The sequence below is a fragment of the Limulus polyphemus genome, unplaced genomic scaffold (genome assembly GCF_000517525.1).
Source record: "Limulus polyphemus unplaced genomic scaffold, Limulus_polyphemus-2.1.2 Scaffold3383, whole genome shotgun sequence".
Classification (NCBI taxonomy): domain Eukaryota; kingdom Metazoa; phylum Arthropoda; class Merostomata; order Xiphosura; family Limulidae; genus Limulus; species Limulus polyphemus.
In genome coordinates, this window is record NW_013668993.1 from 83,034 (window position 1) to 96,466 (window position 13,433).

General features: G+C 34.1%; 1 protein-coding gene across 2 annotated transcripts in view; it reads right to left on the bottom strand.

Moving 5' to 3' along the window:
* Positions 1 to 530: 530 nt before the first annotated feature.
* The window catches only part of LOC106469263, a 22,926-nt gene continuing 10,023 nt past the window's right edge, over positions 531 to 13,433 (bottom strand). The window contains exons 2-5 of one of the 2 annotated variants that reach the window (XR_002612825.1): positions 9,719 to 10,446; positions 4,403 to 5,685; positions 2,761 to 4,029; positions 531 to 1,406 (exon numbers count right to left, since the gene is read on the bottom strand). Coding sequence is in view for 1 of the 2 variants with exons in the window: in XM_022397734.1 (XP_022253442.1) it covers positions 3,211 to 4,029; positions 4,403 to 5,685; positions 9,719 to 10,223 (2,607 nt within the window). In the remaining variant the exon portion in view is untranslated. Of the gene's footprint in view, positions 4,030 to 4,402; positions 5,686 to 9,718; positions 10,447 to 13,433 lie in introns of both variants that reach the window. The other variant, XM_022397734.1, reaches the window with a different exon arrangement.

A 13,433-nucleotide genomic window follows, 5' to 3' on the forward strand; every position in this document is an offset into this window, starting at 1 on the left:
GTCAACCTTGTCATGATCACTACAGTATGGTACTGTGTCAACCTTTTCATGATCATAATGGTGTGGTACTGTCAACCTTTTCATGATCATTACAGTGTGGTACTGTGTCAACCTTTTCATTATCACTACGGTATGGTATTGAGTCGACCTTTTCATGATCGCTATTGTGTGGTACTGTGTCAACCTTTTCATGATCATTACAGTGTGGTACTGTGTCAACCTTTTCATGATCACTACGGTATAGTATTGAGTCAACCTTTTCATTATCACTATGGTGTGGTACTGTGTTCACCTTTTCATGATCACTACGGTATGGTATTGAGTCGACCTTTTCATGATCACTATTGTGTGGTACTGTGTCAACCTTTTCATGATCACTACGGTATAGTATTGAGTCAACCTTTTCACGATCATTACAGTGTGGTATGTGTATTGTATTAAAAACACTGACTTATGAATAATATAGTTTTATCCGAATCATCAGAATATTCAAGTTGTTAAAGCAGTTTCTTTTATTTACAAAAGGTAAAACAGCATAAACACTCACAAAATATAACAACCACTGAAAAAATCATCTAATATCAGTAAACAATATTTAAAAAATGGCCGATAATATAGATTATAAGTATAGATTTATCACAAACAATTACATACACATAAATATAAAATAATTTCACTTCAACACAATGTATCATGTAGTGTATTAATGAAGAAATGAGATCCATATTCTTAAGCTTACAACTTTGCGTGTTAAATATGTGTGAAAAAAAATTCTAACTTGCGAAACTAGAAAAAATGAAGAAACATTTAGGCTAAAGAAAATATTAATTAAAACGAATTGATTAATGTGAATAAATGTACAAACAAAATAAATGTTTGTTTTGTGCAAAAAATAAATTAATTCAAGTGAATTTTATTTTTGCAACAAAAAATATTGTGCTATTATTATTATTAATATGAGTAAATAAGGTTCTGCGAAAGATTTACGAGTTGCAAGTAGTTTTGTTCAAAATCAATCACACGAGTAATAGATTTTATATAATTGTATAAAATTATTTCACATCTATTTAGTTCATCAGTGAACTAAAATTTTTGCTTGTGTAAAACAAACAATTTTTTAAACCTGTAATAACAAAATTAAACTTTGCAAGATTTGTTTATTTTTTGAGTGAAAACGAATCACAAATCTGATTGAAAGAACATTGAATAATATTTTCAAGAATCTTTAAAATACAGTATCAAGAACTGTACACAAGGTTAGTTTCTAGATAAGAAACGTCCGAGCTGTTTTCATTCTCCTTCTTCTTATAACAGGTCGAATAATGTCGGACATTTTGATCTTTAAAACTGTTACCCTAACTGCATACATACTCCGATATCTTTCAGTTATCTTGAAATATTCTGATCTGTGGTAGAAGAAATAAGGTGATTATAAATGTTTGTATTTAAGGGCATAGCTACACGATGGGCTATTTACTCTGTGCCCACAATGGGTATCGAACCACGATTTCTTCGCGTATAAGCTCTCAAGCTGTCACTAGGGGCTAAATGGGATTTACAGCACAATTACCTTCACTAAGCAGACGTACACACTATACAAACGTTTATGAAACATTTTAAATATATATATATAAAAAATTTTAGAAAATTGGCACAAAAACGACCGTTTTCCTAAAAAAACGACAACACAGAAATAGTGCAAAGTATATACTATAAATTGGAACGTTTAACTTGAAGTTTGCATATTCTGAAGGTAGTTTTTTTTTTTTCTAAATCAATATTGTGCATATAGAGAAATCTTAAGTTGTTATGTCAGCTGAATTTCTTAAAGTTAAAAACTGCTTTTCATCGAGAAACAAATAACTGCTTTTCCTGGAGATTTTGCCTTAAAAAAACGAAAATTAATATATTATCCACGACAATAAAGTGACAAGATTGCTGTTTTTTTTTTCTTTCGTTAAATCCTGATTTAAAGAACTTCTAATCCCGATTGCAGTAAAAAGATATCACTGGAAATAAATTATGATTATCCTTGCTTTTCTTAAGTTATTTTAATTTTTATCGTAATACTAAGAATTGTCAATTAACACTGTGTGGAATTTTCACCATTATTAGCTACTGTGTTCGGTTGCTCTAGCTTTTTTTTATTAAAGGAATTTTTTACGTGCTTATACAAAATACTGAACTATAAAAAATAATAATTAACAATAAATAAGACTGGAAGTATTTGATATTCCTGTGGACGAATCAATCTGTTGTCCTACAGAAGAGACAGTTTAAAGTTTTGATTTCATCCAAAGTAATTTTGAATCTTGTTGACGAACATTCCAACCTTTATTTATACTTAAGAATTAGTACGATAGGCTTAAAAAACCTAATACTAAAAGCGAGGTTAATATATTGCCATGGATCAGATGTAACTAGATTCAAATCGAACTATAAACTTCTAACACAGAAGACAAAGCTTCTTTCTCTAAATGTGCAGACGCTAATAGTGAAGTGTTAAAAAAAATCTTCCACTTTAAGTGATCTGTCACTACCTAACACAAACCATGCATTCACTGGGCTCAAGAACGCTGACGTACATGTTGACGTCGCAATCAACGAGTGGAACTAACAATTAAGTTAAATTCCCAGACAAGTATGAACACTGTTTTCCTTTTCTAATCATCCAAAAAAAAGTTCCTGCTAAGTGCTTCCCACACAGACACTGATTCTAAATTTAAAAAGTCAATAGATCCTGTTTCAAACACCACTTACTCCATATCTTACTCCATATTTGGCTGGAAGAACTGGAATGAAGCTTTGTTACGGAAGCCTAAAACAAGCCTATTCTTACATTTACACGAGCTCTCGACACGGAATGACTTAGCACTGTAGTGCCATCTGTACGTGTACACCTTGACAGGTAAATATGTACATAGATATTAAATTTAATACAATTGACAGTGAACGAGCTAACAGGTGCACGAATTTTGACTTATTTTACAGAAATTCTTGAATAAAATACGTAAATAAAGTTTATATCAAATATCTGTACATCGCCGATTTGGCTAATGACAGCTTTGGCAGTCAGTTCCTGACAGAGCTGCACTAAGCCTAAAGTTCGACTGACTCGGATTAGCCACTCACTGGAGTTTGACGTCAACACTTATGTACCTTTCTACTTTGACGTAATCGGGAGACGACACATCTCTCACTTTTAACGAATCAGAAATGAGGAGTGACGTTTTCCGAATCCCCGGAGGAGGCTAGGGAATAGTTAGCTGAATCTCTTCGATCTTGTTGACCCACACTATGAGAAGGATGCCCACCAAAAGGGGTCTTACGATAAATTTCACTGCTGTCCGTGTTAGATGGCGGAGTCCAAAACAATGAATGATCACCATCGGTGGTACTGGAGAATACCTGACTCCCCAAATAGTCTGGTTGATCGGTAAATGACATCATTCGCATATTTGTGGCTCGGCCAAAGCGTTCAGAACAGTTGCCATCTTGAGTATCTTCGGATCGTTTTTGCTGACGCCGAATCACCATAGTTGTTTCATATGGGTCATCATATATTTTATTTTCTGGGAGTAATGGAGGAAACAACCCAGCAGTCAAATCACTGCCTGCAGGAGGAACCACGTTCCTTTGTAAGGATAGGTTTTTCCACCTAAATTTTGGAGGCTCCATTGCTGGTATGTTTTCTAGGCTAGAGGACCTTTTGTCCGCCATACTATAGCTGGAGTGGACCCCGCTCGAAGAATCGCTAGCAGCCTTATCAGGAGAAGTAGAAGCCTCGCTCACAGATCCTGAGCTGGAAGCAGGATTATCCTGGGAGTTCCTGTCGTCTACGTGGCTTTTAGTGATCCCTGAGTCTGTGCTCCGTGGGGTCGAGTTCCCAGGATCAGGCTGGAGATGGGTGTGAACAATAACAGGAGCCATGATCCTATTTGGCAAACGACGATTATCGAGGAGAATACCATAGTCTCCATCGTCCAGCAGAGGGCGTGGACTTCCACTGTACCGGAGTGAGTGTAGACGCTATAACGACAATAACAGTATTTGTAACTCATTGAATACTCACTTATTTGAATGAAATATTCTATGTTTTACGCTGTTATATAAAAATCTATAAACTCCCTCTCATTCAAAACTCTACAAAAATATATTTGTTAAATCAATAGAATTTATTACTAAAGTTCTTACAGGACAATCGAAATACATCTAGCAAGTTACATGTTACAATTCGAATTTTGTTTTTTATTTCACCATATGATATCTTTAGACATTCAAATAAATTACCCAAATTAATTTTGATGACATTGTTAACTTTATATTTTCAGATAATTGCTATTCTAAACACAATATGTTTTTGTTTTGTTTTTTCTACAAAGGGGATGCTACTGTTTTTTACCTTTAGAGTTGGACTCTCGAAGTCCTCATCCCTGGCTTTGACTAACTCTCGTAATGAGGCATAATCTCCATCATTGTAGCTGAAGTTAGATCCGTCTTCGAATTTTACGTGTGACTTCTTTCCTTTGCTAATAACGTTTGGAGATTTGCTAGTCAGGGATTTTGTGCGCTTAACAGAAGCACCAGCTAGCTTATCTTCGAAAGTGACTTTGTGTTGCCTGGAAAAAGAAGATTTTCGGTTAATTTGTCGCCATGGTATCATGTCCTCTTCGGGTGAAGTATCTGTAGTTTTTGGAAGAGGAAACTTGGGTTTCAGCCAGTACACGTTGTCGTCTTCGTCAGGAGATTTCGATTTTTCATTTATAGCAGATGACAATGCGATGTCCAAGATAGCCTGCTTTGATGCCTGTTCTCTTACCTGGTAGGTGTGGCCATTTTCAATGACAAGTAATGGTAACTCTTTTATTCCATTTAACAGTTCCAGTTCAGTGTCCTTAGTTGATCTTTGTTGATTATTAGCTTTCTTAAACCACCATCTTTGTTTAAGGCTAAGACCTACCCATAACAGCACCCACAAAATAACGTGCAATATGGTACCAGTTACTCCAGCCAAAACTGTTCCATCCAGACTACCACAGTAGACTAACATATAGTCGTACATCAGCGGTGTTGCACTTGATATTATCATCAAGAGTGTCAAGAGAGCACTCAGATGAGGGATGTAACCACACGAACGGCGAGACTCCTCAACCCAGGTGATGTGGCGTTTCCGAATCTGTTGTTCCTCGTTCTCACGGAACTTCTGTAACCCGTAGATGTAGAGGACACTAGCAGACATCGTTAGAATGATATTGTAGAGAATAAAAAGCAACAGGCTTAAGGAGACGTTGAGCAACATTGGATTGAACTTCAGTAGAACCTCTGAAGGTCCGTAGATATGAATTTTGTAGAGGACAGTAAACCCAGTGAAAGCCAAAAGTTGTTGCAAAGCTGTGAGAACAAACTCAATTGAAAAAACCAGGGCGAAGCTCTTATTTACACGCCAGAAGACAGAGGGGTAACGAACTGCGTACACGAATAACGCCAACCCGTAGTTCAAAAACTCTGCCGAGACAGGCGCCATGTCTTCTAGGTGTCCTTCAGTCACTGTCTTCGGTCGGTTCTGCTGCTCCATTGCTTCTTTTCGCCACAACTCAGTCTCGTTTATCGTCGAGAGAAACTTCAAAGCCACGATGCGGTCTTTGTGAGTAATCATAAAATCCAGGTCCGTTTTCCACAGATCGGCTGTTGAAAAGATTGAAACATAAATATTTACCATTTCGTTATTATTCTTTGGTTATCATATTTGATCTTTAACATTTTTTTGTAGTTTTCTAAAAATTTATCTTTAACCGTTTAGATTAAATAATATACTTAAAGATCATTATAGATTAACTTTTAAGCATCGAACTTATTCTGTTAGTCTATTAAACTTATTTGTTCATAAAACAACATGATTCCCATGTGGGAGCTACTTTTATTGCACCCCCCCCCCCTAGTGGCTCAGTGGCAAATCTGAGAGCTTATAACGGAATTATATCGGATTTCGATACCCATGGTTGGCATATCACACATAGCTCATTGTGTGTCTTAGCGCTTAACAAAAAACAAACAAAGAATATTTGTAACACGACACTTAGCGTTTAAAAAACAGCAAAGAGACGAGGTTGATTCTGATAATAAAAAAAGAGAGTGATTTTTATTTTGCTTTCTTAAAAGTTTTTTTGGCGTACGTCTCGCATAATTGTATTTCTTAAATAACACACCATACAAATGGAAGTACACAGGGATATGTCGATATTAAAATATTTAATTTTTATACTATTGTTTTATATTTGTATCTTAAGGTTTTGGCGATCTGATGTCGATTTTCGTTATAATTAATAGCTTTATACGATCATCTAAGCGTATACTTAATAATTATTTACTAATTATTTTTATTACGTTCTAATTATCAATGTATTTTATATTTCGGCTGCTAATCTGTTGTCCTCTTCAGTGAAGTCCTGAGAAGGACCATGCATGGTAGGATTCCATCCTAGGTCTTCTTGTGAGAAAAAGGAGTTTGTTATCTAACCTTCAAGAAAAATCAGAATGAACTCTGAAGTGAAACAGTCAAACAACTAACAGTACACCCCAAAACAACCTCACTCATATATGGTCTACCTAAGGTCCATAATCAAGGCTTCCATCTCCAGTCATAGATACTAGACATGATATCAACTTGGAGAAGCACCCTTACGTTAAAAACACAACGATCAGTGTCGATGTATCCAACTCCAGAAACACTACAGATACCCCATCAACAACAAGAAAATGATGGAGCTGGAATGTACTCTTCTGACAATAGAACTCATAACCTTCCATATCAACCTAACCTGCTTTCAACATGAGGATAAATACTATCAACAACAACAAGGTCTAACTGTGGGTTAGCCCTATCATCAGTATTCAGTAAACTATACTTGCGAAGATAACGCCCTGAAAACAGCTGCTCTTAGTCCCAGGATTTGTCTCAGAGATGTTGATACGCTCGTAATGTGGTCTAAAGACAAGATTCAATAATTCATGAATCACCTGAACATACAACATCCAGCGGTATGGTTCATAATGGAACTAGAAGACAACAAATTCATACACTACAAGTAACCCACAGATACGGGTAAATACCTCAACTATAAACCAACCAGCCCCATAGACTGTCCAGTTTCAAGAATGAACAGTATTTGTAACTAAACTAAATAAGATGCTAACGAAAAACACATCACTACAATATTCATTGCCAATGACTATTTGATAACGATGAAAACAAAAATATAAACCTCAAGAAAAAGCAGGAAGATAATTACAGAGACACAGCTACAGTCCTTTATGTTAAAGGTCTCTCTGAAAACATAAAGTCAGAACAATTTTTAGAAGCCACAACAATCTAATCAGCATAAATTCAGAACAGTATTCAGAAGTCACAATAATATAAACAGCATAAATTCAGAATAGTATTAAGAAATCACAACAATATAAACAGATAAAGTCGGAACAATTTTCAGAAGCCGCAACAATATAAACAGATAAAGTCAGAATAGTAGTCAAAAGGTACGACAATATAAACAGATAAAGCCAGAATAATATTCAGAATGTACGACAATATATACAGATAAAGTCAGGATAGTATTAAGAAACCACAACAATATAAACAGATAAAGTCAGAACAATATTCAGAAAATATAACAATATAAACAGATAAAGTGAGAACAATTTTCAGAAGCCACAACAATATAAAAAGATAAAGTCAGAATAGTATTAAGAAACCACAACAATATAAACAGATAAAGTCAGAACAGTGTTCAGAATGTACGACAATATATATATACAAATAATTCAAAACAGTATTCAGAATGTACAACAATATAAACAGATAAAGTCAGAACAAAATTATGAAAATATAACAATATAAGCAGATAAAGTCGGAACAATTTTCAGAAGCCATAGCAACATAAAAAGATAAAGTCAGAATAGTATTCAGAATGTACGACAATATATACAGATAAAGTCAGAGTAGTATTAAGAAACCACAACAATATAAACAGATAAAGTCAGAACAGTATTAAGAAACCACAACAATATAAACAGATAAAGTCAGAACAGTATTCAGAATGTACGACAATATATATACAGATAAATCTGAACAGTATTCAGAATGTACAACAATATAAACAGATAAAGTTAGAATAATATTAAGAAACTACAACAATATACACAGATAAAGCTAGAATGATATTAAGAAACTACAACAATATAAACAGATAAAGTCAGAACGGCATTCAGCGTGCACGACAATATATATACACAGATAAAGCAGAACAATATTCAAAAACTACAACAATATAAAAAATAAGGTCAGAACAGCATTCAGAATGCACAACAATATATACAGATAAAGTCAGAAGAGCACTCAGAATGCACGACAATATATACACAGATAAAGTCAGAACAGCATTCAGAATGCACAACAATATATACAGATAAAGTCAGAAGAGCACTCAGAATGCACGACAATATCTACACAGATAAAGTCAGAACAGCATTCAGAATGTACGACAATATAAACAGATAATGTCAGAACAGTATTCAGAAACTACAACAATATAATCAGATAAAGTCAGAACAGCATTCAGAAACTACAACAATATAAACAGATAAAGTCAGAATGCACGACAATATATACAGATAAAGTCAGAACAGTATTCAGAATGTACAACAATATAAACAGATAAAGTCAGAATAATATTCAGAAACCACAACAAAATATGACTGTAGTTAGTGTACACCAAAACATCTAAAGACCAAACGGAAGGCTAAAACACTATTTACGATATCCAATTCTGGAATATACTAAACGCACAGAACTCTGTAATACTGTTCTATGAGTCGTATATCATCACGATAGAGAAGACCAAAGGATGAAATAGAATAATACTAAAATAATGAAATTTGAAGGAAAATGAAAATATAAAACATTTTACATCCACCTAGCTGATAAAACACCCAGTAAAGATGGCATAGAAGTTGCCAAAATCTAGACATTCTTCTTGAAATAACGAAAGTACTTAGTAGACAAGGACAAGTGTTATTAGTTCCTTTGCTTATCAGAAAGTTGACACTATTATTATTTTAAATACAATATAATAGTTAAAGGCTTATTAGGCCATCTTTTAGTGGCAGGCTCTCTCAGAAAGGCCCGTGCCACTTCTATCTTTCGAGGCCCCAATTAAAATAAAAAATGGTGACACATGAAAACAAAATAAGACAACCATTGGCCCAAAAGAAAAGTGAAATATAACTTGAATATTTAATTTGCAGCTCTGAGTTAAGAGTGTGTGTCACATTTTGGTCTGATTGGGAGATACATGAAAACAAGTCGCGAAACTTATCAAATGAAAAAAAAAACAAGTGTCTAAGTTTGAGGCCCGGACCAAATGGCAATCCTGCCCCCCCCCCCACCTCTAATTAGCCCTACTTATTGGGATTTGGTGACAGGTTTTCGCCTTTCTTGTGGTTTAATCAAACTTTGTAGAAACTAACCGATGTTTCTAGAATCATTGAAGGTCTGACTAATGTGGAAACACAGTTCAAGTTGAAGGACCGTGTATGTTGTACATATTTACACACACTGGTCGAACTGCTGATCTGAGGATTCTAGATTGAATATAATCTTTTTTACATCTACAAAAGCACATATAAAGATGGACATATTATGATAATTACACGAGAAGCATACCTTTGCTAAGAAATCCATGCTGGATCAATCGAGCCTGGATCAACACCCTGGGTAACAACAAACAAAATGCTGCGCAGACATGGAGGAAAGGTGCTGTAGGTGCACCGTGTTTCCATAGCATTTTCACCCACCGTTTCGGTTTATCCCTTCGTAAGTTTTGATAAATAGCCCCGTTGTCGTCATCGTTTCTACCCCATTTTCCGCCATCATTAGAAAAGTTACCAACTTTAAGAATACCGGCGACTGTGAAGAACGGTAGGAGAATTAGAGCTGCTCCAATCAGAGCCACGTACGCGTTGAGTTCTAGAAAAGGCTGATTTTCCACTGGCCACGGCAAGGATATATACTTGACGAAACTTTGAACACTATGGACGATAATGTAGATTTGAAAGGCGAGTGCTAGAATGGAATACCAGATGGAACACAAGCTATTCAGGCGTGGCTTACGACAAGTCAGAGAAAATGACCCCTGGCGTCTTCTGTTAGTACTGATGTTGGATCTCATTGTAACGTTTTGAGAATCAACTGAGAATCATTTCATAAAATATTTCCAAAATACTTAGACCAAGAGCGATTATAAACATCTGATTTCAAACATCAAGCCAACTAATCACTGGTTGAGATACACTGCCTTCAGGAAACACGAATATGACGTCATCGACAGATGATTCACTTTGTTCCGTGCATGTCCATCTTAGTGAAGGCGTTGCAGGAATTTCCGTGAGAACCTAACGAAATACAAAAAAATAAAAAAAATAACACACGTAAGTCTTCGTCACAAAATATAATAATAATGAAATTACTTCGGTTTAGTTTAGGAAGTCTGGTATTCTCACAAGCTGTAGAAATATATATATATATATATAGTATGTACTGAAAATGGAAGGCTATGAAAATAATTTAAAATTCAGAAGAATGAGTGTTTTTTTCTCCTCGTATTAATTAATTAATATAATAATAATTCACGCTTAGAAGGTGTAACTTATGAGTGAAAACAGCTAACTACTAACAAGAAAATAACCGCGCCAATAAAAAGTGGTTTGTATCATTTCCCGTTATCATACACACACACATACTTCCGGTGGGGCAATAGATATTCCGGATCTATGCCTCTAGAGCATGGGATTTTTAGAATCGGAAGTGACGGGGCAAAAATAACTTCATTTCAGGAACACTTTTTCTTTCTTTTCTTGGACAGCTTCTACAAAGTTTGATTAAATCACTGTACATTTTCCGAACTTAAAGCCTCTTGGTACATTTATGAAGAAAACGAAATGAACAAAGCACGAAATTCATCACGTGTTACCATGGAAAAAGCAGTGATTTCGCTGTTGGAAACAATACCGAGTTTACACATTTAGCGTTGTTATGAAAACAACCTGGAGCTTACATATTTAGTGTTATAAAATTATATGAAATATAAACAAATTTTTTGAGTATGGGTGATAACATTTAGAATAAGTCATGGCGAATAGTAATCATTCAACAAGGACAAATGAATTTTATTACAGACTTGTATTACACGGAGTTAGTGTTCAACTTAGTTTAACAGTACTTTCAAACTAAGCAGGACGTAATTACAAGTTACTTTTGTATATTTAAACTGTTATTTGAAAAAATTAGCCCTGGTGGCTCAGCGGAAAGTCAAAACATATGGTTTCGATACTCGCGGTGGACACGGCACAGACAGCCAATTTTGTAGCTTCGTACTTAATGTCAAACAAACAAAATTTGAAAAGTTTTCTGAAAAACAATAGTTTCCTTACATCCAGATGGCGTATCAAAAACACATTTTATTTGATATTATAATCATCTCAGCATAGCAGTTTTGTTTCTTGCTCAAATGCTTAGTTATATTGTGTAACTTGGCGTTCTGAGAAGTGTTGATGCCTTTGGGACTGCGTTCTTACCACAGCAATATAATTAAATACGTGGATGATTTATACACAGACGAAATAAGAGCATCAAATGCTCCTAGCGTCAACCGTAAATCGTGACGACTGACAGCTGATCCCTGATAGGACGGACGAGGAGTCCTACCAAAAGTATATCCTCTTTCATCAACAGCTGGGTCTATAAAAGACTTTGCTTGTTTACGGAGAACATCCGGTAAGGATAGGTTTAACCCTTTCATTACTCGTTTTTAAAATCTTTTTTTCTGGCAATCACCAGAAAAGATTCGATGTAGAAAATCGAAGTAGAGTCGATTCAAATTACTTATTTAATTGAAGTAGGATCAATTTAACTTATTGATTTATTTGAAGTAGGATCAATTTAACTTACTGATTTATTTGAAGTAGGATCAATTTAAATTAGTGATTTACTTGAAGTAAGGTGAATTTATATTTGTGATTTGATTGAAGTACGGTGAATATAAATTAATGATTTACTTGAAGTAGGATCAAATTAAATTAGTGATTTATTTGAAGTAAGGTGAATATAAATTAGTGATTTAACTGAAGCAAAGGAAATATAAATAATGATTTAATGGAAATAAGGTGAATACAAATTAATGATTTAATGGAAATAAGGTGAATACAAATTAATGATTTAATGGAAATAAGGTGAATATAAATTAGTGATTTACTTCAAGTAGGATCAATTTAAAATAGTGATTTACTTGAAGTAATCAATTTAAAGTAGTGGTTTAATTGAAGTAATCAATTTAAAGTAGTGATTTAATTGAAGTAATCAATTTAAAGTAGTGGTTTAATTGAACTAATCAATTTAAAATAGTGATTTAATTGAAGTAATCAATTTCAAGTAGTGATTTAATTGAAGTAATCAATTTAAAGTAGTGGTTTAATTGAAGTAAACAATTTAAAGTAGTGATTTAATTGAAGTAATCAATTTAAAGTAGTGGTTTAATTGAAGTAAACAATTTAAAGTAGTGATTTAATTGAAGTAATCAATTTAAAGTAGTGGTTTAATTGAAGTAAACAATTTAAAGTAGTGGTTTAATTGAAGTAATCAGTTTAAAGTAGTGGTTTAATTGAAGTAAGCAATTTAAAGTAGTGGTTTCACTTTAACTGAGTATCCAATAAATATGAGGTGGCAATTACCATTTCATTCAACTTGTTAGAGGAAATTCCTTACGAAACACGATTAATTTTTTAAAATTTTAATTATTCTGTTAATGAGAGGAAAATATGTTTAAAATACAATTAGAATAGTAGTACTGAAAGCAAACAAACGTTTTCTGAAATACATAATAAATAACAAAAAATCCATTTTGTTTCAACTGTAATTAACCAAAAGTAAAAATAGGGTTAATTTAGTGCTCAAAATAAATATAATTTCATTTCACTGCAACGATCAATTGAATGGAGACAAGGGTTACCGTTTGAATATCACAATAAGTTACTATTTTAACAAGGATTACTCCGAAGGCTCAGTATGTGATGATTATCAGCTTAACAAATATTATGTCTTCAGCCAGTAAAGAAAAGCTAGAAAAAGTAAGAAATTCCTTCCAACCAGCTCTTATAAAGTAAAAAAGGGGACAATAGAAGTTCTATCAATGAGATAAGAGAGGGAAATAGTTCCTCAGTTCTAGCACTGACCAGTTTATGATATGAAAATGTAAAATTCTATGGTAATAATACTGTTGCGTCAGCGAGTCACATGACTACTGTGGCGCCCTCTAGTTTCTAGAACTATCTTGTTCCTTCATGAATGCTCTAGTATTTACTAGATAGGGTAGTCTGGTATATAA